General features: G+C 38.1%; 1 protein-coding gene across 15 annotated transcripts in view; it reads left to right on the top strand.

Annotated features, from left to right (window-relative positions):
• Positions 1 to 26,779, top strand: part of LOC126635382 (uncharacterized) — a 94,548-nt gene that overhangs the window by 46,926 nt on the left and 20,843 nt on the right. For 4 of the 15 annotated variants that reach the window (XR_007627694.1, XR_007627695.1, XR_007627696.1 and 1 more), the window contains 3 exons: positions 10,025 to 11,696; positions 12,338 to 12,412; positions 12,494 to 13,479. Coding sequence is in view for 3 of the 15 variants with exons in the window: in XM_050306574.1 (XP_050162531.1) it covers positions 11,597 to 11,696; positions 12,338 to 12,412; positions 12,494 to 12,565; positions 12,650 to 12,676 (274 nt within the window). In the remaining 12 variants the exon portion in view is untranslated. Of the gene's footprint in view, positions 1 to 9,042; positions 11,697 to 12,337; positions 13,480 to 26,779 lie in introns of those variants that run through there. The other 11 variants (XR_007627699.1, XR_007627702.1, XR_007627692.1 and 8 more) reach the window with 9 other exon arrangements.

Below are 26,779 nucleotides of genomic sequence, written 5' to 3' on the forward strand. Positions count from 1 at the left end.
CCCACAGTGAAACTTTCTTTCCACGTGCCTGAAATCACCTGTAATGTGCTTTGAGAGCTAATCCCTTCACATTCAGTTTACTCGGCCTGGGCCCAATAAAAGCAAGGATTCTCAAACGCATGACCAACCCAAACCACTCTCTCACTTTGTCTTTTCAGCTACACACATCCACAGCTGCTGAAATAGAAAATAAGCTACATTTACACACAAGTCATACATAGGAGTCTCCTCATGGAAAGAACAGAACATAGTTACACGCTTTTTCCTATAATCCACTTAAAGTAATATTTTTCTCCCTCAGGGTCTTGACTTAACGTATTCAATCTGAACAGGCAGTTTCTCAGTAAAGAGGTCTCGGGTTATTCCGCTGTAGATTCACTCCTGATCAGCTTTGCATTTTGTGATATCATCTAATAACTCAAGTGTAAATCCAAGGGAGACGTAGCTGCCAGATTGGTTTAATGTATTTCAAAGGCTTTCCTTTAAAGAAGAGCCTTACATTCTCTTCTAAAACATGAAGGCTTTTTAAACTCCACATTTTCCTCTGCTTTTGATTATACGAACTATGAAGGAACATATATTTTCCATGACGTAGGGACAGGTGATGTCTGAACATTAGCAACTCAGTATTTGATGTGGCATGATCTCCTAGGAGTATCCAAGTTGGAAGGAATTTCAAGATTTAAATTTGAGTAAGAACTCGAATGAACCCAGTCTGAACCACAGGCAGAAGTCCAAACTGAAGTTTGAAACTACTCTCAAAGTCAGCACCTGTTATTTGCGAACACTTTATGCTCATTGAACAGTTACAGATCAAAATGAAAGAGCAAGCAAAGCAAAATCAGGCAATGGGAGCAAAGCAGAGAACATGTCCATAAGGGGGAAAGGAAAACTGAGACATCTGTCAACAACAAAGAACTTGGATGTCTATTATGGTTTTATGTTCAGCTACATGTTATCCAGCCGTAATTACTACAAAGTGTGAGTGTTTACGTAGCTTGGATGAGCCACCAGTTCTAGAACTAAAGTGTTCACCTGAAAGATACACTGCAATGAATTTAACACATTTCTGTGACATTCTTGCACTCAGATTTGAATCTTTATGGATGCACAAAAGAAAGCGCTGGGATTTTTACCAGAAATTCCTCTGAAAAGAGAAGGGAATTTTTAAAATCCCTTGGTCCTTTTGAAATGCTCTGCATGCAATTTCAGGGTAATATAAGTTGTTTAAAAAGCCCGGTAGGTAATTTTCTTGAAAGCAGTAAAGAACTTGCACTAAGTCCTTCTCTCCACTTCCTTTTGCCTGATGGGCTGTTAGGCACAGCTATCCCAAAGCAGAGAGACATGCACAGATACACACACTCACACAGGCTCTTTGCTGCCTTTGTGCCCACATGTTTTAGAAGCAGCATGACCCACATCTGAAATCATCTGCCCCAGAGCTTCATACAAAAAATGCTCCTGTGATTTTGACTCAAGGTGTTATGGCATTCTGCACGGGCTCTTTCTAGAGAGGAGCTCTGCTGTTTCCTTCCACACGAAGTCAGATTTCCTGGCACGCACATATGCTAAACCCCCATCAAAAAACAGGTAGATGTGACCTTCCTGTCCCCTGCATTCTCATGTACCAATAAAATAAGTTGCAATCTTAGCCAAAAAATTGAAAATATTCACATAAACACATTACAAAGACACATGCTACAGGTAATCCAATATAATCATAAAGAGCTGAATGAGATTCTGATCCCAACGTTCAGGTACTCAAAATAGGTGCTTGAGAATAAGTATTGGAAAGAAGGCAAAGAACAGAGTAGAGAGGAAAAAGTGCTAAAAGCATTATAGGAACCTTTATATTTGATATTCAGGAGGAGTTTGTCATGAGTAGCCCACTCCCTTTTTGCACTGAATAATTCCCAGCATTTCTGTATCACATCTCAGATACACATATTGAAGACAACTTTCTAATCTTGCAAGTGTGGTTACAGAGAAGGAAGAGGAGAGCAAAAAAAATACCAATAAGCTTCCCCTCTGCTCCCCTTTGCCCTCACATTACTGTTTTTTCCAAATACCTGAGGAATTCACTGACTGTGCAGTAGAGGGAGAAGACTGAGAGGAGATAATCAACTTGTATGTACATCATTATGCTGTTGGTTTATAATTTAGAAATCTATTGTAAATGTGTATTTCTCTAATAACGGGTGCAAAATGGCAGTTCCAGAGAGAAAGGTGTCTAGGATTTGTCACTCTCATTGACTTGTTAAGGGGATTTTATATGCTAGAGAAGAATCTAGATCTCAGAAACTATTTTGCTTCAAATTCCTTCCAGTTTTTTGCCCCAGAAGTGGGGCAAATCTTTGAGTATTTAATCTGTTCGTTCTCCTCCCTCATCTCACTGTGTTTCAGATTATATTAGCAGTGCTGTGAACTCCATATGATAAAAATACTGAGCTCTTATGCAAGAACCTCAAGACAAGACCCTCACATGCCAATTAAATGAGTTCCATTTCACAACAAGAAAATTAGGTTCCAGAGACATAAGAGACTGGTTATATCTTTCTTTGGTCATATAATATTCTTCCATTCTATTCACTAATGTATTTCTTCCTCAGTCTCGTATTCCACCTCCCACAGCCTTCAGTGACAGTATTTGGAACCTTAAACCCATCTCAGTCAAAGGGATGAGGTCAACCATCAGATCCATGGGACCAGGAAGATAAGAACACATTTATCCAAGGTCCAAGTACAGTGCCCTATTCAGACAGCTATGCTGCCTGCTAGTTATTGGGTTGAATTGAAAACAAAAGTTAAATTAAAAGACAGCAGGATCATTATTTCTCCTTTCTGCCCCACCTACTCAAGTGCCTGAGGTCATTTTCCACAACAAAAATGAAAGCCCTTCTTGAAAGTGTTTTTGTGCTAAACAGCAGTGGTTAATTTCTTGCAACTAATTAGTTATTCAAGTGAAAGTATAACGATCCTCCAACATGATTGAAAGTGCTTCAACTGAGTTTCCTGCTAGCAGCATACTTCTAGAATAGATGCAATAAATCAGCAGGGTTATGGAAATCTTTAAACAAAGCAAGTCTGCGACAGGAGCCCATTAAAGATACAGCCATGTAATATTTATGTACCCAGCTGACTTATGCTTTTAACCTGGCACTTTCAGCTATAGCTTTTTAGCACCTGGGTCATATTCCATAAGAATGAAACTCACTCTATTTGCTAAGAGCCCCCATAACGTTTCTGCACTGGGTGTTTGGACTACAGTGTTGCCATAGGACCTAAAGAACGGAGCCTTCCCACCAAATGGAATTTCATCCAGATTTTCTAAATAAAAATACAAACAGAACAACTGAGCAGCACAGAAAATTTAATCTGTGCGTCTCAAGCTCTCTGATTACCTTTAACAAGAGGTAGGTATCAAAACAAGAAAGGTTGTATAAATCCACGGAGTTACTGAAAAACAAAACTTCTCAGAATAGCCAACCTCACCTATGATTGTTCAGATTATGATTTTTTAATTAGGATTGGTTTCTGAGATGGCAATAGCAGACCTGGAAATTTTTAGTGAAGGTGATGATTTCATAAAATGTCTTCCACTTACTCCAAAACCAATTTACTCATTACAGGTTGTGTGTTTACATGTATTGGGTACTGAAGAAAAGCAAGACACTGTGATGTAAAAATGCATTTTGACTGTGTTTGAGGCTTCTGGATGTTACAGGTGTACTGATCTGCTTAAATCTCCAGAACAAAGAGTCATTTCCCTTTCTTCTGTCACATTAAACAGTGTCTGCATGGGTTTGCATGTATTTTTAAACTACACATAAACATACTATTTGGCTATACATGCCTTCTCTCAGCCCATTCAGTCATCTACTTCGTTACCAATCTCCCAGTCAGCCTTCTCATGGTTTTAAGAGACAGAATTTGCATTCACAAACCAGCTTCATTTGAGGTCCCAAATATGATTTACTGACCTTTACTTTGTTACTGCAGCAAACAGCTGCAAGAAGGCAAATCTTGCTGCTGTGGGGCTGGAAAGAGGAAACTTCAGGAAGAGGTGTAGGAACTGCAGTTTACTTGGGACTCTGGGAGGTTGGAGGAAGCAAGAGCTTTATAAGAAAGGAGCAGGAGAAGGAGATTGAAGGACAGAGGAAAAGACGACCGGACATCACCTCCCCCTTCCCAGTAAAATCATCTTTGCTATCACCACAGGTTTTTGGGCCAATGACCACTTTCAACTCGCACCTTCTGTTGGAAAAGTGAATTAGGAGTCCAGCTTTATTTTGTCAATAGAAAGTTTAAAGTGGTCACTGGAGCACAAAGCTTTTCAAAGGGCAGCTGAGCTCAACAAGGACAAGGAGGAGGATGTAGAGGAAGACACAAAAACAGACAGATTATGAACCACTAAAGGGTGCACTATTTTTCAATAATAAAGATAAGGCCTTTAGAACAGATCTGGTAATGTTGCATCTATTTACTGTGGATTATTTTTCTTTAGAAGAATAGTTATTACTTAAAAATACCTTTACCAGAGCAGAAAATAAGCAGTTTGTGTGTGTGTGTTTATCTTGTTTAAAAAGAGCCACCAGAAAACAGTAAACTAACCAGGCATTTGCTCCCTGAATACATGCTTTGCATTTGTGCTGAAAACCATTGGATCCTGTACAAGCAATTGTACTGCAATGGGTTTTGCTATGCTAAATATTTAAACTGTGTGCCCAGTCCTTCAAAGTCTGAGCTTATTCTGTGTTCAGAGCTTTTTAGAGCTGTGTCAATAGCATATTTGTTTTGAATGGCTGTTCCTAGATAACAGTAACAAAAATCCAAAACTTGTTTACATCATTTAACATGCCTAAAAGCTTAGCTCAAGATATTAGAAAACCACACAACAAGCAAGGAGAAAAAATGCAATTCTTTAAAATAGTCTCTGCTGTTGAAAAGACGTTTCACCATCAAAAGGCAAAAAGAATGTTTTGCCAACCCTGGACCAAGAACTGTTTTGCTTTTAAACTGGAGCAATGACGGGCATAAAAAGATTTCAAGGAATTTCCTCTTCTCCCTGGAGATAGCCATGAGCCTTTCTCCTACCCCAGACTTCATATTGTGGTGATTGCAAGACAGGCACTTCTTGTGGGTCCCAAGCAGTAGCTCTTATTTATCAGAGCATGCAAAATGTGTGAAAGAGGAAAAACAGGGCAAATCAGGCAATTACATCAATCCTATGAAAACTTTGTTCTCATCTGAGCAGTACCTTCAGCTTTAATAGACAGGTGCTAGATCAGCTGTTTAGCAAGTGCCCCTCTACAAGCATTTTCTTAGCTTGTATTGTTGTCTTAAGAACAAGATTTCACCACCATTTACACATAGACACTCACAGAGTGTTCGACATACTCTTGAATTGCATTTGTGGTCTAAATTCTGTGAGGTATAGAAAAAAAAATTAAGCTATAACCTCTCATCTGTTTCAAATTACACATGAAAAATACCAAGTATATTAGCAAAAAATAGATTTGCATACAGATATTTCTCAAAATGCAGGAACTCCAAAATGCAATTACAGGAAAGGAAGATCATGCAAGCAGGGGATCATTTACCATCCTCACGTTTTCTTACTGAATGCTGCCTGCCTTTAGTGAGTCTCCAGTGCAGTGTAATAAACACGGTATTTGAAAAAAACGTGCTTTTTCCTATCTATCTGCTACCTAGAAAGTTCCTGATACCTAACCTGGAAGCAGACAGGACTCAAAAAGGTGCCTCTTTTCCAGTGAAGACGTGACTTTCCCTCCAAGGGCCTGGGGCACTGTGCCTCAGATGCTAATAGCTCGAGTTGTGTGCAATAGCCCTATATTGTTTATATAGCACTTCACATGTTCAAAGCACTATGAGATATCAGCCATCACTACACTTTTATGAGGCTGTAAGTATTACCCACTAAACATCAGGGTTCAAATGACTTGCTCTTGATCAAAAGAAACTTTGTGCTGCAGGACCACAATTATTTGAATTTGGTAATTCTCGCAGACCATTCCTATGGCAACGCAGAACGAAGAGGGGGGATGGGATATTAAAGCCATTTGCTCTGGCAGCGAGATATGGACACATGGAGGATCTCTTAAGCAAACCTGCACTCAGTACCTTCTGGTTAAAAAAACAAAACAAAACAAAAAAATCAAGAGCACAAATTAAACAGAAGATTTTAAAAGCCCCCAAGAGTGTTTTTCTGAATTTATCTGTTCCTTATCATCATTGTGAAGAACCTAAAAGACAACATGCAAACAGTACTGAAATACACCAGAAATCCTAAAGTGGTGTTCCAAATTCATTCTGAATCAGTTTGGGGTTTTTTAAACCAAGAGGATTTGTAGGCAACTTAAAAATCAATCAGTCCATTTTCTGCAGGTAGACAGCTACAGTCTATTGTCTTACAGTTGACTAAAAAAGGACTCAATAACTTTAGAAATATAGACATTTTTACTCTCCATATTTATATGTACTTTCTTCCTATGAAAATTCAGTTTCTATGCTGACATTCACAACTGTAGCCCCCAAATATCAAGTCTCCATTCCCATAAAAAGAATACAAAGATATTGCAAATCAACCAGTGAATCCACAGTACATGTCACAACTAAATAAAGGCTTGACATAAATGCTAAACAGGACATATCCTGAAGATTCTTCCCTTCACAGCTGAAACCATATTATATAAAAATACTAGCACTGAGATTGAAGACAGAATAAAAAAACTTATCCTCTGCTTTTCCATCCACTGCCCATCCTACCACACAACATTGTCTTTCCCTCCTCTCACATTTTAACTTGCACACAGTCTTGGTTTCCACAGATACCATGTGTTCTCAGAGTGCAGTTTCATAATTATTGGCCTTGGAATCTTCTCTGCAGGATCACATGGGAAATAGATCAGACCACTAAGACGAAAAGGTAGAATACTACACATCATCCAGACTCATCAAATAGGAAAAGGATGCCTGTTTAAAGCTATCACAGGAAGAGGGAGGGAAAGAAATTCCCTTCAAAGGCAGTAATGAGTGGAGAGAATCACTTACAGAACCTCTTCTGTTTTAGTCAGGTTGTTGCTATTAATGTTTCCCCCCTCTGTCTTACAACTTTCACTTGACATTTTTCAGGTACAGGCCCCACAGAACTCTGTGCCAGACTGTGCTCACAATTTCTACTGTCTTGACTTACATTGCCTGGAAAGTTAAACTACTGAAATATTTGCTAAAATATTGAAGTTTAGGCCTAACATCAGTAGGTGAGCATTACTTGATGGATATTAGTGTAAGAAGCAGTTACCACACTCCATCTACTGATCTAAAGAGCAGATGTTTGCATCTGATTTATGGACACTGAAATATGTGCGTATCTTCCATAAATAGCAATGTGTTCCAGTAACAAAGAGTGGGGAACTGTGATCCAAAAGGCTGGGAAAATACAGGCAGTATTACAATTTATTTACCAATTTCTTGGCTTTAAATAAAAAGCAAAGCCTATAGAGCCAGGATCCCAATCTCATAGGTTGGAAAAGCTCTTACAGTTTCACAAAGGACTAACAACATGAAGTAATAAATTGCATTCAGGCTCAATAGGTCAGATATAAAAGTCTGTTTAGAACATGAGCACAACTATGATTTGTTAAATAAGAGTAACAATTTATATTGATTGAAGCACAATAAATCTAAAGCACTATGCAAAAAGCCAATATTGCCTTGGGTATTTTTACATTAAATTTGGGGTTGGAAGGGTCTTTACTATCAACATTTAACACAATACTAATCAGGTAAAATTCTAATGGGCAAAGTACAGTTTTGAGCTCTGCAATTAAATTATTTCTGGAAGTGCAATCAAATATTTGATTGAACTAACATCATTGCTGCTCCTCACATTTGTTCTGTTCCTAAATTAGCTTGGCTAATCAGTATCCCACCTCATAGCCAGTGTTGTAGACATGTAATATTAGCTGATGGGTTCAATTTCAAGAGCACAGTCAATTTTTGGACAGCAAAACTTAGTCAAAGGCTACAAACATGTGAAGTAGCATATTTGTAGATGTCATTGTGTCTAGGCCAGCAGAACTCTGATAGGACTCAGTGAGTTCAGATTGCTCTGTGATGGCTATCCACATCAAACAAGTTTTGACTTAATTTAAAAAACAGTCTTGGGGATATTATTTCGTCTCAAAGTGTTTTTTTGGTGGGCCAAGATATTTTCCACCCTCTTATTCTATGAGCATGAACCAGGATGATTCTGCATAGCTTTAGATTTCTTCATATCATAATATAAAATAAGCAGCCTTGTAGAATTCAGAATTTAAACAAGGCAATCACAGTTTTTCCTCCTGTCTCAGGATGGCATGCCTGCAAGATGTTATGCAGCTGTTGCTTTTCCCCAGGGATGGGTGTACTCCAGTAAATGGTGAAATACTCCCTAAACCTTTTTTTTTTTTCCCCAGTAGAGGTTAACAAAGATATTTCCATAGGTTTAAGACAACATGAAAACACGGTGATTGTCTAGTTGGATTTCTTGGAAAACATTAACCTTAGATTTACTGCATCAGTAATTAGGAGCTGATGATATACTCCAACACACTACAGAAACAACTGCAGTTAGTGTCTGCAGAATACAGTGAGTCTTAGATTACAGTGACAGTTATTTCATTCTCTTCTCGCACTTTTTAAGACCACAGACGAAACAAACACTTATCATTTTGTCAGAGAAAGGACTTCCTCTTGATAGCTGCACAGATTTTTTACTTTCAGCATATAACTGAATGTCACACAAGAATAAATTGAATTTCTAATAACTACAGTCAGCTGGATTTAATTCCTTTTGGTGGAAGCACAGCAGTGTCAATACTCAGAGATTTAGTATTACTGCTAATTTATTGTGAGTAAAATGTCAATACTACATGAAAATTTGTCATTTTAGAAAGGTTTAATAAAAAAGATGAACACAACACAAAAAATAGAAAATTGAAGAACTGATAACTGATCATTCTACCTCACTTTTTTTTCCAGATGAGCATCCAGGTGTCAGCTGGTGTAAACGCAGATGCCGCTGACGTCAATGGAGCTGTGTCAGTTTACACTAGCTGAGAATCTGATCCCAAGTGTGCTAGTGCCACTTTTAGATGCTACCACTGGAATTCACTTTTGCAAGACAATTTTAAAAAAATACATCCACATATTGCATTTCTTCCTGTCCCCAAGAGTATAGCTGGAAATCTGTTGACAGACTGTGGGAGAGGGCAAGCAGGAGGTGAAAGTAGCCAACAACTGTATTGATGAGATAACTTTCCAGTATCAGTATTAACCCTGTTCTGTTGTCTTCCTTTTATACAAAAGGATATTTTTCTTCAAAAAAATCTGAATTCTACCTTTCAGTAAGAACTAAATGTCATCAAAAGAAAAATGATTCTGTAAACTGTGCAGAATATGTCTCATAAATATGTTAACATCCTATGTTAAGCAGGATACAATCTGGATAGATTGTTCTAATGCATCATTAGAAAAAGTACCTAAAACTGCAAGAGCCCCAGGCTTGAGATCTGTGTATTTGTTCCTAAGAAAACTCCCTTCTGTACAGGCAGTAGGACTGGTAAAATTCTAAGACATCTGTTTGAAGTAGCCTGCAAGCCAGACTTCTATCTGGCTGACAGCTATCATTCCTATTCCATCTAGCATTTCTATGTGGGGAGAGAGAAGGAAGAAAGGGAAAGGCGGGGCAATAAGCAGGGCAGAGCAGTTTTTGGCAGCTCCACCATTTCTGAGCAGGGAGAGGAAGCTTTTGCTCCTGTTCTACATAAGGCTGTTGTTAAACACGAGTGCACTGTGCTACAGCTGCCAGTATTAACCAGTACAGTGGTGGAACACTGGTCTTTTAAAGCAAGATATCAAGGTCAAAACAGAAAAGGTGACTAATTAGAACCAAAGATGCAGTTCAAATAGCATTGAAGTAATTGTCTGTTTGTGCAGCACAACACCCATATCTTCAATTTAGGTCAGGCCATGAAGAGGAGGAAGAGGACTAAAGACTGAAGATGAGATGCTCTACTTCACACAGTTGCCCTCTGGAAGGACTTGCAAAGGCAGTCACTTAAATTAAGTACAGGTCATCAGACAAGATATCTAATCTATTCCTAAGACTGGCAGCTCTAGCAGTCCAAATCCCCATGGCCTTTGCAGCCACACGATGAACTACTTCCTCATGTACCTCTGTCAATTCACGTTAGGTTCCAATTGTTTTAAAGTGATATTTCATGTACACCATGACCCTATTGCTCGTAGCAAGGAAAGTGTTTTGGTTTATTTATGACCTACTAACCTTAAATAATAATAAAAAAACCCCAACATACATCCAGTCTGAATGTTCACATAAGCTTGTGGATCTGAAATAAAATTTAAAATAAAGCTGGCATTTGTAACAGCTAGCTAAGCCTGGTAAGGGATTAAAAAAAAAAAAAAAAAAAAAAAAGAAAACCAGATGAGAGATGATGACAGCATATTTACCCTGCATAACCTACACACACCAGGAATTAGGGTTGGAACCCAGGAATACTTTTTATACTCAGTTTCAGCCCATTTCAGAGGCTAGATAACCAAGGAAATCCTGAGGTTTTTCCATTATAGGGGGTGTGAGGCATTAATAATAACCTGTGAAAGTAATTCCTTCTAAGATGCAATCCACCCAGCCACAAGCTCTATGTAGCTCCTCTTCCTCTCCTGCCCTCCATCCTGATTATCAGATACCAGCCAGGCAAGACCCCATATTGAAATATGAAGTGACAGATGGAAGCAGGGAATATGAGCATAGGAATAAGTACTGAAAGAAATGACGTACAAAAAGCAAGTTCATAATAGGGTGGATCTGAAACATGAGCAACCCTAAACCATAAAGTCAGTTCATTTGGCTAGAACAATGTTGAACAGATGCAGATGCACAAAAGACTGAGTTGGAGAGCCTTCTTCTCTCATCACTCATGCTGCTGTACAGAAGTCTTCTCGTAATATCCATGGAACGAAACCTTTGAAAAACCACTACAAAGAAACAGAAAAATAAACTTCAAAGCTAAACTACTAGCAGCAAACATTCTATACAATTGTATCAGGAAAGAAAGAGGCACTGCCACATTTGATTAGAATTCAGATATATTCCTAACCACAGTGACCTTCCTAAACAAAATACATCTAATCTACCATAAAGAAGAAAATCAGTGGATTCCACTCTTGTCTAGTTCTCCAATATACTATATTAACGACTTTGTCCTTCAGTAATATTAGATAAAAATACAGTTTTGTTTGATGATGTAGTGAATACCTCTACCTGCAGAGCAATTAGTTGAAAGAAACAGGACAAAGTCCTTGTCATGGTGTTTGTTTACACAATCAACACAGGTACCGTGCCTATGAGCTGCAGTCTTTTGGTGCAGGTTCCCTTTACAAAAGTAGAAACAAACCCCACAACATTCATAGAGACTTATAAATAATCAGAGATTGACGAGAGAGTATAGAGCATCTTTTACCGAAAGATAAGGTAAACAGCAATTCAGAGAATTCAATGAATCACTCACAGTTTCAGCACAGCAAGAGCAGACCTAGCAAAAACGAATTCTGACCAGCTGAGCATCGAGAACACCTTCTGCAGAAGAACTCTGCTCCCAAATGCAAATAAGGTAAAATTCCTACATTATCTTGTTTTACCTTCTGATCCAGTCTCTAAAACCCTTCTACAACACAAAGACTACAACCCCACTTTCCTAAATTATTATTTATTTTTATTAATAACTAAGACAATTGATTAGGAAAAAATATTATGTTACTGTGGAAATTTTTAAGAATAAGGACTTTACTGTGTGATGAGTAGTACTGGATATGCACAGCATGCCACCACCTAAAAAAATACATGAAAATAAATTTAGGTTAAGCCTAAATTCACTACTTTTTTCTCCTGAAAAATATCATAACAGGTTCTGCATGTGTGACAATTTGTAAGGAAGAAAGGCCTTCTGTTCTGTAAGATGTTTATTGAGAAACTAAGCCTCCTTTAAAGAAAATATATTTTTCATCAATCCTAAGCAAGTTGAAATCCAATTGAACCATGTCAGCAAAAGAAATTTTGCTCAGTTGGGCAATCTCTAATTGGTAACACTGAATAACACTCTTAACCAGCTCTGTTCATATATGAGATCTTGTGTTTCATTTTGCTATGAAGTTCAGTCTCAGGGAATAACAGACAAAAGTAATCCACTTGTGCCTGCATTGCCAACCTTTATTATTAAAGCCTAAATAAGTGAAATATCTTTTCTTTCCGTAGAGAGAAGTTTGGGAAACTGCCAGCTCCGTGCACAAAAGACTGAAATACGATGGGCAGAGAAGGGTGTTGGTGTTGGTAAGAGAAAAACGATTGAAGTTGCATCACCTGTACGATTAAAATCACTGTGTGAATTTTGATTTTCCCCCCTCCTTTCAGACCTTTGAGGATGCGGTCAAGTCAATGGAGTTCTGTTGTAGTGGTTGCTTCAGTGAACATTCAACGCTGTCGGTGAGTTTGGAATTAAAGTGAAAACCATCGACCGTTGATTGTACCCTCCAGCTAACCATCCTCCTCCTTACTTCATGCTTTCAGGCCTTAACACCGAAGATAGCAACCTAACCATCACATGATGTTTCTCCCCCACCCTGCCAAGCTTTACAAAAAAAAAAAAAGGTCACAATCAACATTCATTGCTGTCGGTGGGTTTAACTTTGTGGACAAGCTCACTGAACAATGAATGCAACTGTGGCCCCACATTTTACAGTTGCCGTTGAGAGGAACAGCAGCTCTGAGAGCAGTAGTGAGAGACAAACTTCTTATAAGCTACATTTTACTGGTCAGAAAAATAGTTGGGAGTATTCACTTTTTGCTTGCTTGTTTTTCAGTGTGTTTGACTTAGCTGACTGGAAAAAAAAAAACCACCTGCCTTTTTCTGGAATATTGTCCTTACAGGGTTCAGTCTCACTGAAACCATAAAAACTCTTTTTTAGTGTGTGTGTAGAAATAAATAACTCTACAGGAGACTCTGTATATCCACTTCTAAGGACCTTGACATAGAAGGAAAGAATATTTAAATGTCATTTTAACTAGGCATTGTGGAAATAGTTAAAATTTTTTTTCTATGCTTGTTATGACAAATACAAATGGGAGCAAATGAGGTTTCAAAGTTGTGGATCAAATGTTATATCAAATAAATTAATTAATTTGATATGAAATTGTTTCTGAGCACATAAATATTATTAGACAACGCATACTATTGCATTTGGCTTTTTTAGGCATCTGAAAGATGACAGAGAAGTGTATATCCAGAAATAATAATGGAAAAGCAGTTAAATTGTAAAATTACTGTAAACTGAGTACCTATGTCACACTCTCAGTATTGGAGATAGTAATAAGAAAATAAAAGCATACATAAGCTCAAATTTTTGTCCTTGTTTCCTTACAACCCTTTATTAACCTGGTCAGACACAGAGAGACCAGTCTACATTTCTCACATCACTCAATCATCCAAGGTAAGTTCAGTCTTTAGACTTGGTGCAACTCAAATATTCTGCAGTAGGAACTACTTACAAAGGTTGGGTAATGTCACAACAGTCATGTTGTTTCTCCTCATTATGTGGGGTGTTCATAAATAAAACTTTAGTTTGGTTATTTACAAAGTTTCCTCAGCACATCAGTTACACAGCAAGTGATTATCTTGCGTATTGTACTTGCTTTTTTTTACTTTTCACCACGTAGCAACTGAACAGGATACAAATATCAAGGCTGCCATGGGACAATACACCTGTACTTGAACTTTGTGTTATCAGTCTAATGAAATGGTAAAGATGTATTTCAATCCTGAAAGAGATCAGTCCTTTGCCATATGCAAAACTAATATATAAAGAAAAAAAATCAGGTCCCCTTAAAGGTGTAATCACACTAGCAAAATACATCATGAAATTATTTGGACATTATTTATCATTGATATTTTGGAAGATTATCTTTTCTTATTCCAATATTTACTAGAGACAAACCCACAGGGTCTGTTGCTCACTGAATACTATCATGGTCAGAGACAGAAGAGTATTAAAAGGCAGGGTTGCTATGCATGAATGATTTCTCAGCAATGCTGTTCAGAGATAAGCCTGTATCTTTAGGTTTACCCATTCCTACAAAAATGGGAATTTGAATTACTACGGACTTACATATTGCAGATAGATAAAGATCATATTAAAAGCAAGACTCAGAGGTATTCCTTCTATCTGGAAGGAGAAATTTTCAAATTAAGCTGTAGCTACTATGATTCATACTGTACCAAAACCTAAGTTCCTTACTGAAACCTAAAACCTAGGTCTTGGTTTTGCAATACATTTATTAATGATAGTTATAGCTATGTTATGTATTTTTAATAGGAAAATACTTATCAAAACAGAAGTTTCTGGAATTTCTCAACACTGGAAAAAAACAGTGTCCTGGAACGTGAGTGGTTTCTGTACATGTTTTCTGTACTGATAACGTCTGGATGATTAGCATTAAGGAGAGACAGACTCTAATGCAAAAAAACCCAAAAAAACAACAACAACAACAAGAACCAGATAAAGTTATATCCTTTTCTAAGGTAGTACTTTTTCTCAAAATACATATTTCCTCTGATTTTTAGCATTTTTTTTCCATAGACTTACTAATTGAAGATAAATGATTCACACCCTACTAGAATAGGGTGCAGAAACCTAAGCCAGCATGGACCTAGGCACAAATAATCAGTCCATACCCATTACAAATATAAAACAAATATTTCCACCTGGACCACAAGTTTTTACTGGTTTCTGAAGAGGAGATTCTGCAACAGTGGTCTTTTTTAATGGTGCCAAGCATTAAATTTATCAGAGCTTTTAGTTACATCATGTTTTCATATAGAAATAGAAAAATGTCTTAATGTACAGATATATAATATTTCACACAACCTAAAGTCAACCTCTACACACTAGTTATTTAATAATGTTCACTGGAAAGCAATACCCTTATTCCACACCCCACAAGAGATTTTGGCTTGCACTCATCATTCCTCATGCTGTAAAGCCACAGAACAATCACAGCTTGGTAACGACTGCTGTGAAATACTGTGGGAAGCTTTTGTGGTAATTTTCCTGGTTTTTGTTAATATGACACATATGTACTCAGCACAATGCCCACAGGCCATGGAAACATTCTAGAAAATTGCTCCTCGGTGTCACTGTAAATAATTCACTCCCAGCAATATTTTTAGGTCAAGCACATCAAAGTTGCAGCAAACGCGATGGACCTTGACATAATAGGAGCACTGGTTTTCCAGCAGTGCAGGGAGAGGAGAAGGAATGTGCTTCCCATACACGAGAGATCAGCTGCTGTTCCCAAGTGTACACATCACTGTGCTTGAAGGCAGCAGAGGTGGTACTAAGGGTTTGGTATAAGGTTTGGAGTTGATAGGTTTTTTTAACCATCTCCAAGTACTTTCTTTTCCCTTTCTTCTGGCATCAGATGGATAAAAACATCTAATTCAACAGCTTCTGCATTAAGACTATAACTTCTGTTTAGCAAGTACAGGCAGACACCTGGTTATATCTGTAAAACTACAAGTCAGAGAATTCCTGTGATAGAAATAATCTGTGATATTCAGAACCATGGCAGGATGAATATGATAGACTTGCTTTTTGGCACAGCTGACACCACCACACTAACATCTCTTACTTTACAGATGGTGAAGTGACACTGTAAATGAAAGAGTTAAATATAGAAGTAGTTTATAATTGAAATGGAAGCAGTATCTAGACAACTGGACTCCAATGATGTATTTTCAGGAACAAGAGAATGATCTGCAATCCTGACTTTTTTCTCATGTAAATACCATGTTTTTCTTGCTGACCACTTTTTTTTTTTCCTCTTAATGTATAGCTTTGTTACTTTCCAGAGTTACAATGGAAACCAATGATTTTTTTTTTTTGCTTCGTGACACCCATTACAAAATAATGTTTACATCTTGCCCTTTCTTTTATTTAGGTTTTTATAATTTTATTTTAACTTTACATTTTTTCCTTCCTGTGCATTCTCCTTAAGTGTGAGGGCCAGAAATGCAGACCACATTCCAAAGAGCCCAGCCAAGGCTAGCTGAAATAATCTGATGCCTCTTTATTTTACAAGCAATCACTGCTCCTTTTCAGCCAAAAATAGCATTTGTAATGGCACCACAGAGTTAACACATTTAAATTTATCTAACATTATTCCATAGATACAGTGTCCACAAATTCTTTCCTAGTTTAAAACAGATTACGTCATCCCCTTGAAATGCAACACTTGCAATTTCTTGAACTTAGAGATTTATATTTTTTTCAAAATATAGCTCATCCCTCCTCCAGAAACATCATTAATGTTTTGAAACTTAATGGCAAAAATTATACAGTAGCATGTAGTAGTACTTTGAATACAAGCAGAAGGCTATCATGATTTAACAAAAAAACCCCAATACTTAAACTTGCCATTGTACTTGATTTCCCCTCCCATTATTTTCATTTTAAGAGTACAAGCTGCAAAAGAGGCAATAGAAGCATAATGATTTACTGCTCTTCCTGCTGCCTGCACCCAAAATATGTTTACAAGCTCAGGATTTTGCATTACCATGTTAGAGCCTTCACTTCATAACAACCAGCAATCACAAACTGAACACAAATACATCTGACAAATGTAAGGGAAAGTTTATGTTGGAGTTCAGGAATTATTGATCTGAGGATGAAACAGGGCAAGTGTTCAAGTTGCACAGCTTCCAGACAGGGTTCTTAGAAAAACTGACGGAAATGCCCATTTTCTACCTTTTCTCTTTATGAGACTGCCTTCACAGTGCCATCAGAAACAAAAATATTGTCTCCTCCTATGTTTGGATATGAACTGATACCAAAAATTTCAGGAAAGCTTTGGGTGCTGAAACTCTAATCCACATAAGCCATGAATTAGAACAGAAACTTTGTGTCCATGAAATGTATTCTGATTTTTCCTAATTTTACTTCATGAGGTACAGCTGTTAGCCTTAAAAGCTGTGATGTTTTTACAAATCCACTTTAACAAGCTCGAAAATAGACCGTCATGAGACCTGATGATATAAGTTGCTGGGTTATGTTTTGTTTGGTGTTTGTGGGTGTTTTTTTTCTAATAATCATTATTTTTCCTATTAGAAATGTCATGCTAGGTCTTTAGGATGAAAAACAAGTCTAAAATGGACCAGATACCACAAATCTATGATAACAGTGTTCAGAAGGCTCAGATACCAGGGTAGGTAAAGAAGAGAAATAGCTGGAAACTAATATGCATGTGGCCATCAGGATAGTGGAAGTTTCACCTTGCACTCAAGATAAACTACCAATATACATAAACTATGTATCTAAACTACAGGATCATCTATGGGTACCTGCAAGTTATCCCAATAATCATGCTATTAACTAATTGATTGCATAGATCTATTATTTAGTAATTAAACAGTAATTAAAGTGCTTTATCACAGGCATTTTGAAACTCCGAAACAAAAAGAAACATAAAAATATTAGTTTTAGCTAGCAAGAGTTGAGTCCAGGTGGTTGCCCTCAAAAAGTCAGCATCACCATCTGATGTGTAAAACATTGCTAATTCTCATAAAGTACAACCTGAGCTGATTACTGTGTTTGCCTCGAAATAATGAGCCACGATAAGCCCTGAGTTCATGACAATGGATTTACATTTAAATGCCATCCAGCTCGCTCAGTATCAACATGCTGCTGGTTCCCAGACTGACAGATATGATGAAGTGAACGTGTGCTCTCCTACAGACAGGGACAGGGGACACCGCTTCAGGGAGGCCACAAACTACTGGAGGGATAACAAAACTAGAAGAACTTCAAGAGGCATTCATGATGTAATTGTAGAAGACACCAGAAAAGAAAAAAAAAAAATAAAAAGACAAAGACAGCAGCCAGCTGTGGCCTACAGCATATCTTAAAGGAAGCCTCTACAGACTCTCCAGGAAGATCTCTGTACATCCCCAAAACAATTCCAGTACATTGTTCCAGAAGTTCACATGGATCGTGGTCTGCTAACATAAATTCAGATTCTCTGCTGGTTTTGGAGTCAACATTCAGTGGAATTACGCCAGTTTGTACAAGCTGAGGATTTGATAAGCCAACACACAAGAGAACTGTAAAACAAGTATGGTCCCACACATCCTACACTGAGGGAAAATGCAGAGGTACATGTCACTCTTGGGGGAGGGGGAAGAGAGAAACAAAAGAACACGTACTTGGAAAACACATGTTTCCACCTACGGAGAGAGCATTTCTGCCCACAGACAAAGTGTGGGTGGCCCTGGACACAGAGCACTTGGACACTTAACTACGTTTGTGCAGATTGCTACTTTGCAGGTACAAATAAGGAGCTTCGGAACACAACAGGCAGGAGGGTATTTTTGGGCAGAAACATCACACCCACATTATGATAATCTGGCCTTTGCCACCACATGACAGTCTCCTTCGCTTCATGAAGCTTGAGGTATGTGGGTGGGAAAGAGCTCACAGCTTATTTTTGTCTGACGATGGCTCCCACAGCACAAGTGTATGTACTTGAAGCAATGGCAGCTTGTTTCCTCTCCCTCCCGTCACACTGTGCACTTTCCATCATTTCATCCTTTATTTTCATACAGAGCCAGCAAAACTAAACCATTCATTGGCTGCATTTGAAGGGAAAAAAAAAATCAAAGCAAAACATTATCACATCTCTTAAAATATCTTCTGTCACAATATCCAGGAGCTTCTTCATTTTGGGTGCCTACTGGTATCCCTCTCTGGCCTAGAACTACATACCGACTTCAGATTTGTATCAGCCCTCACAACAGATGATTTATGTTCTGCAAAATTTTAGGTATTGCAGGTACATGTGCAAGTGTTTGTAGCTGCTGACTGGAAGTGCCTTCTGGAACCAGCTGACACACATCAAGAGTGAGATAACCAAACCCCAGGTCTGTTCACAGTGAATACCACAAACTGACCGTTAAGAGTGAATTCTAAAAACAGAACAACAAACCTCCTTCTCCCCCCAACCCCCCCCAAAAAGAAACCAAGCAAAAAAAAAAAAAAAAAAAAACCCACAAAAAAAATCCTTTTTGTCTCTCCATTGCTACACCACCCATCCCCATCAATGCTTTTATGAATGCAGAGAGGCACCTTAGACACTTCATACTAACAGGAGGAAAACCAAATCAAACTGAAAAAAAACGACGCACCAAACCCATTGTTATCTTACTCCTTATAGAGGCTGTTAACCTGTCTGGGAACATTACTTCTGCTTTAAACCTTTTACTGCAATTTTAAGGGACTACTGTGTCTGTTGGTAGGTAGTCAGCAGCACTGCTCAGGAGAAATCCAAGTCTAAGACATGCATACCTGCACAGAAGATATTTTTTGCTAGAACTTCAGTGCATGCCTCTCCAGTCTTAATGTCCAGCACCAGTGGCTCCTCTCTACTCAGGTGAGGTACCAGAGCTATATCTTTCTGAAACAGAAGTCTTTCTGCCTTACTCATTTTGTATGAGGACACCATCAGATTAGCTCAGGATACTCACTACAAAATTTTTCACCAGGAGGGCATATCAGCCTTTGCTGAACTGGAACTAAAAGGTAATTCAATGAAAATGCCTAAAAATAACAAAACGTGTTTTAAGGACTCCTTGTAGTCAGACTAACACTGATTAAAACAGATTATTTTTGCCATCTTCCCACCGCAAATGAATGAACTGTTACAGGGCAAGTCTACAAAGAAGTTTTTACTTGAATCCCCAAATCAATAAGATTGCATTAGCAGCTTGCTGTGCTTGAGCTCACAGGGTGCTGGTGCCACCGTCCTCCTCTAACAGGAAGGGTTTGAACAGGCAGGACCTCCAAACTCGATGAGAAATAAAGCTGCTATCTCTGCATCACACCCAGACAAGACTGGAAGGTTCCTGAGCTGACTACAGTTTATGTACCTTTATCATCATCAGAAACTGTAACAGCCACTGTTAAAGTGAACACAGAGCCTGCACAGAACAATGCAATATGTGCTAAGGCCCTATGTTCACTTTAAGATTGTTGGCAGCTACATTTTGTCAGCTCTTTTTAAAATAAGGCTGCTCACTAACTGCTTTCCAAGCTTTCACATATGTACCATTTCCATCAGCTACAAGTGTAAATTTGCAAGCAATGGGAACACACACATGCAGTTTGATGGAATCTGTGGAGAAGGTAAAGCTGTCACCAGATGGCATTTTTAAGTTTTATACAGCCAGATATTCAGAAGCAGCATTTGAATTTTGAATGCTTCATTTTTAGTTAGTTTTCTTTTATTTTATTTTCTTGAAAACTCCCAAAACACAGCATTTAGTCCTAGAAATAATCTTGTGATATTTTGTGGCTAAACCTCCAACAGCTCATTTTTTATTACTACATACCTAGACTATAAGAGCCCTAAATTAGTACTTGGGTACAGACTGCTCAAAAATTCAGTCTATAATGTCAGTAAATAAACTTTTCATGAATATAATTTTGAGTCAGCCCTAACAGTAGCAAAAATAAGTAGGTTGCCTGTTCCTTTCCTACAGGCAAACGTTGCCAAAAATATATAACTGTCACTTTTCATCTTTGGAATAATGTTAGCTACTGAAAAAAAAGATTCACAATGAGCAATTATGTCTTCAGCTTTCATGTCATTTTACATCATTCCACTATCAGCCATGCTCAAAAGCTTAGAGGCAACATTCTAGGTCAGTGACTTTTGCAGGCAGCGTATTTGCTGTTTGGTAATTAAATTAGATACACTTTAAATAACAAGATTCTGAAACAGACAGCCACTTACAAACACACGACCAAATGTATCACTGGCGCTGCTGACACTGGATGAGGAAAATTATGCATGTTAGCAATCATTAACTATCACTGAGGATTATAAATTTAAGGATTATGATAATAAGAATAACTGAATCAGCAAATCACTGCAGAGAAAAATCTTTAAGATGTAGCTAAAAGCCATACTGAAGGACTGACCTACTTTTCATCACAAAGTTTTATTTATGCGTGGATAGAATTTTTTCTTATGTTATGGTTAGCAAAATAACATCTCCCACTAAGAAAGCTCTCAACTATTAATAAAACTAAATAGAGAATGAAATACTGCAATAGGTGCTCAGCTTTTAATAAGGTTTTAGCCTGCATCTCAGGCAAATAGCCACTAGTGCTGTTTCAGATAAACCATTAAACAGCAAAAGAGAGACACTAATTTTCACTTTATATGGAACTTTTATGGAGAAATTATTAACTGTTAAGATGTAAAATCAGAACGTTAGAAAACTATTTCATATCAAACACAACTCAGAGGTATCTACTACATAAAAAGTATGTAGCTCTGGTACTTTTTCAATCCTTGCATTTGGAAATGAACGTTTAAAAAAACAGCAAAAGATCTGATAGGTGCTATAAGACATGTTCTTTGTAAAAGCAGTTCTCATAATTCTTCAAGGGACAGACATTGAAAAAACAAACTACAAAACCCACAACCTCAAACAAAATCAACCAAAACCACAAAGAGCAATTTAAAGAGGTACCATAAAAAGACAATTTGGCCTTCATTTAGTGTGTTCAAGGAGTGGTGTTAATGGACTGAGCCCTGCAAACGACTGGAGCACAGAAAGAACACAAGTTCAAGCCAGAGTCTTGTAATTCATGCAAGTGGCCTCACTTACTGCTCCACAATAACAGGAACCGTTGGTATTCCACTGTTTTGGGCATTCATTTTTCAGCCCACCCACAAGGTTCAACTCCATTTTTGTTAGCTTAGTTCCCCTTCCACCTTGCCCACAATAAGCATTCATATGGAAGTCATAATTTGTGACAACTGTGCAATATGGTCCAATTTTAAAATCCCACTTTGTCTTTTCTTCTGGAGTCTGACCAATTGGCCTTTTATTTCCAACATGAAGACAAGCTACAAGGCACAGTCGACAGCCACAGACTATTAAATATCCCACCCACTTAAATATACCATCAGACCACTAAGAACACTGAAGTCAGGCCCACAAGCTAAAGATGGTACAATCCAACTGTAGCACTGCCACAGTTACTTCTAAAGCCCTGCGCTGGGAAATTAACGTTTGCAGGTACTGCTTTGGCTGAAACACGTGGAAAAACTGGCTTCAAGGAGGCAAATGCAACCCACCACACATATATTTCTGGCTATTATAAAACGTGAGGCCGAACAAGGGGGTTTCTGTGTCCCTTCCTGTGCCGTGGGTAGAGGTTTGCAGGGGTGTCACACCCGCTGCCGGCAGGTGTTGCAATGGGCAGCGTGTAAAGCGCCCATTCACTGAACTCTGTCACTGCAGTTATGGGCTCTTTATGGCAAGGAAAACAGAGAAAACAAAGAGGCTGTTATGCTTTAACTTCAAAGCTTTCATACCCTAGGCTTCAGCTCTCTACCTCAGGCAGTGCAGCAGAGAAGAGAGGCAGCATAGTCTCAGGTAAAGATATTTGTTTCTGCTCCAATAACCTACTCTCTGTAGTACTTATAAGACAGATTTGATTTTGCTTAAAAGGGTAAAATCTCGTTATAGGCACACTGATAGCAGAAGGTCATGTGACATTTGTCATTTGACTGACAAGTAAATTCTATCCTAAAGCTTTCCAAGTTCACAGGAAGGTTTCGTCTGAGAGGTCATAGAGGAATCTTAAGTTGACCCATAAGTGCCGCAAGAATCAACGCACAAGAAGTTGGGAGATATTGATCTTCCCAGTTTACAGTTCCTGTTGGAGTTATCATTCTCCAGTTGCACCAATTTCCTCTTCATCAGGGGTAAAGTTTTTATGAGATCCCTAAAGCCTGTGTGCAATATTTATTCTGTTAGTCTAATTAAAGGTATTCCTATGTACATAGTTACTGAATCTGTCCCCAGTGGCACTTCACATCATAAATAACAGATGTGAAATTTGCTCCTATTGGGACAATCACTAGTATCAATTCTTCCTATGCTATCTCTTTAACCATTACATCACCCCACCATTTTTTAGGATTTTTCTTTGAAGGAAAAAAATACCATTAAGACAATATTAGTTTGGGATCATTAAATTTACTAGGTCTTCTCAGGCCCATATGAAGACAAGCATTTTGAGTTGTACTCAGTTTACCATAATGTAAAATGAAATAATTTTACAGTATGTGTCAGCAGTACCAAATTTCTGATATTTAATTGCATGGGACTGTCCCAAGATAAAATTACAACTCTAGTTATACATTCAACAGTATAAAAGGCTTTAATATTAGTCCATGAAACATCTGGGAGTAAAAAAACCCAACAAAACATAGCAGTTTGTTTTTTCACTCCAAACTTTAGAGGTATTCAGACTATAGACTTGGATTGATCCACTTTCTTTGAGAATATGGAAGCATATGTTCTTTCAGTGAGAAGCAGAGGGGCTATGACTATACAGCTGAATTCTCTTTTCAGATCCATAGAGATGAGAAGACCAGTGTGTGTGTGGGCTCAAAACACTAACTTAGCTGCCTAAATCTAAGGCAGTTGATCTCTCAGCTACAGGTCATCAATTGTTACATGTATGCCCAGCTATACTTCTCACTCAATAGGGGTTCAGTTGTCCAAAACAACAATTATACCAGCAAACAAAAACTGTAGCAGTAATTTCCCCCTTTATTTTGTACATATAGAATGTTTATAATTATGTTTTCACCTACAACAACTCTACTTTACCTAACATTTTTAACAGCGTGTGGCATTTTGAAACCATAAGAGAATTTGAGAAGTCCCATCAAGTCCATCTCATTTTTCACGTTATGATTAAGGCTCTAATATCCTTCTGAAAACAATTTTTCCTCTTCCTACATAGAGGAAGTTTTCATATGTTAAGACATTCACCTCAGTTTTCCTGTCTTATGCAAAGTGCTCAGATGTTTCCAGTGTAGATATGTGAAAATTTTCAATGATCTCTTCAAGGATCTCAGCATCTACAGAAGTGGCACATCCAAGATTTTATGAAGTAATTTGGGTAATGCATTACTACCACTGACTACACTAGATACACTTTCCAAGCAATTCCTCAGTTTTCACCAATGTACTTTCAGCTCCCTTTTCCAGATTTAATTATTAATTGTAAAGCCAGTCAAGATGCTCAAGTTCAGCATCATGTTCTCAGTGAAGCTGTTGAATAGTTCTGGACTTGGGACAGAACCTTGCACACCAACATTCTATAGCTTTTCATTTTAAGATCAAATAACTAATAACTACCCGGAACCTTACTAGTACAAGGCTATGTTTTTGCTTCTCTGTTTTCTACAAGATCTATTATCCCATTTTAACAGAAATTTCACGGTTTTCTCCCTACAAATCCATGATGACTCATTCTCCACACATTTCAAGAGACTTTTAAAAGTTGGACCATTTATTCCACTACAAGGAATTTAACTTCAGACAGCAGACAGACAATTCTGTGACTCCTCTTACCCTGTTCCCATTTCTTAAAGATGTGCGAGATGATTTTTCTTTCTAGGCATCATTGGTCTTCCACTAAGCTTTTCAATCTTTCCTTGGCAGCACATCTTTCAGTCATTTTTTTTCATGAAAAGTTTTGGGAGAAAAACTAGAGAGCTTTACAAATGATTGACACTGTAAGCACAGGACACTTGGCAGTGAAAAATAAAAATTGCTTGAGCAGAAGTATACCAGAACTGAAGAAAAACTCGTAGACAAAAATATTTGACCCGCTTTCTTATTGCAGACCAAGAGCAAAATGGAACAAGTGACATTTAGCATGGTGCAAAAGCCTGCAGGCAGCATTGCTGGGCTTAGGTAGACTTGTTTTGGGACAACAAGGATGTGCCTGAGCGACTTATGCGACAATCCCAAATTACCGATGACACAGGCAGCTGATGGTGCGGATTTGATCAGGTAGGAACGGGAGGAAGAGGAGGCACGGTCAGGATGAAGGAAGCACAGTACTGACAGATAGGAAAAGTGTACTTCATAGACAGATTCCAGTGAGAAAAAGTTCAGAAAAACTGTGTGAAATGAAAACTTGAAAAAAAGCCATACGAGAAAGAATACAGAAGCATCAGATGGTGTCTCAGTATAGATTAAAAAATATAATTCTGCAAAAGGAGGTGAGATTTCGCAGAAACGAGGAAAACAAATCAACAAATGTCTCAAAAAAAGGAGCACAGAGGGACATGCAGTAAATGGCATGCAGCTGTTGTACCCCCTTGCTCACTTCCATATTTGCAATCATTAACCCCTTGGACAGTTTAGAAAAAGATGACTCACTGACATCCAGCTGGGCTTACCTCTGCAGCGACAGCTCCACAAACCCACGTGCCCACCTCTTCCAGACCACCTCACTTTCTAAGTTAGCAGTCAAGTTGAGCTGCCTTGCTGTGACTCTACAAATCAGGCACCCACTCCAAAGGAAGGTTTATACTGGATCAGAGGCTGGCAATATCTAGCACGTCACTGGCCTTATTCCCTTACACACAGCTAAAGAGGTCTGTCCTTCTCCCCCTGCTCCCTGAAGAAAATATTAGTGATAATATTAAGAATAACGTTAGGAGAATCTTTGCTAGCTCACTTTCAAAATGAGCTTTCCTATTTCTAGTGTTGCAACAGGAACTGAGTTAGAAGGATCAAAAATTTAAACACAGCTTGCTTGTACAACCACTAGCTTTTCTTCCCCTCCTTGTGGGTATTTTTCAAATTGAAGGGGTTAGCTGTTTTAAAGGAAAGTAACATCTGAGAAACCCATTGCGAATGCTGGCAAATCACTATTAGTCCTTTTGTAGCCAGACCCAGGATCAAATACTTAAACTTTTCATTGCTCTATTTGTTTATTGAAATGTTTTGTGTCTGGGTGGATTTTTTGAGGAGGAACATCCCATTCCTGCCAGTGTGCTCAGACAGCTATGCCCATGCACAGCTGCTGACCCCATGTCTCACATGCAGATGCCTGAACTGCCACAGCAAAACCAATAATAAAATTTTTGTTCCCTGATGTGATTAATCAAGATTTTCTCCTCTCCTTTGTTTTAAGAGGTGTTCTCAAGTTAGACCTCTCCTATGTCAGCTCTTTACTTTGGGATGTTTCTCTATGCACAAGAAGGTGGGGCTCACTCAGGAGACACACCCTGTGAACCCCATTGGCTTTAGACAATAAGGTGCAGCAGTACCTGGCTAAATTCTTTCACACACTTGGAATTGGTTTCTCCTAAAATATTAGTAATCAGACTACTTTTGCTTTCTGCCTCAAAACTTAGGAAAAGTCGTAGAAACACAAGAACTATAAAGGCATTTGGGATATTCTTACATGTAGCAAAAACCAGTTTCCAGGAGTTAATTTTTTGCATCTCATTTCTCTTTTCTTTAAGCCAATTTTCTTGTTTTTCCCCAGACTGTTAGAGTTCATAAAAAAAAAAAAAAAAAAGTCTTCTGGCTTCTAGCAAACTTATGTTCTACTTCCATCTAGAAAGGCATAAATGTGTTGAGCCAAAACCACAGTATTCACCACTATTTGAAACAATCTGTGTAGCTTTTTTACATCCCTACTTGCAGAGTCCCTGTACAAGATTCAGTACATAACCACTGCACTAACCTTTCCAACTGTCCACACACATCATCCCCTGGGTAAACAGAGTCATATATAGCATCAGTCTGTGGAGGGTTTT

The sequence above is a fragment of the Myiozetetes cayanensis genome, unplaced genomic scaffold, assembly GCF_022539395.1.
Source record: "Myiozetetes cayanensis isolate MyiCay16 unplaced genomic scaffold, myiCay2020 scf12, whole genome shotgun sequence".
Classification (NCBI taxonomy): Eukaryota; Metazoa; Chordata; class Aves; order Passeriformes; family Tyrannidae; genus Myiozetetes; species Myiozetetes cayanensis.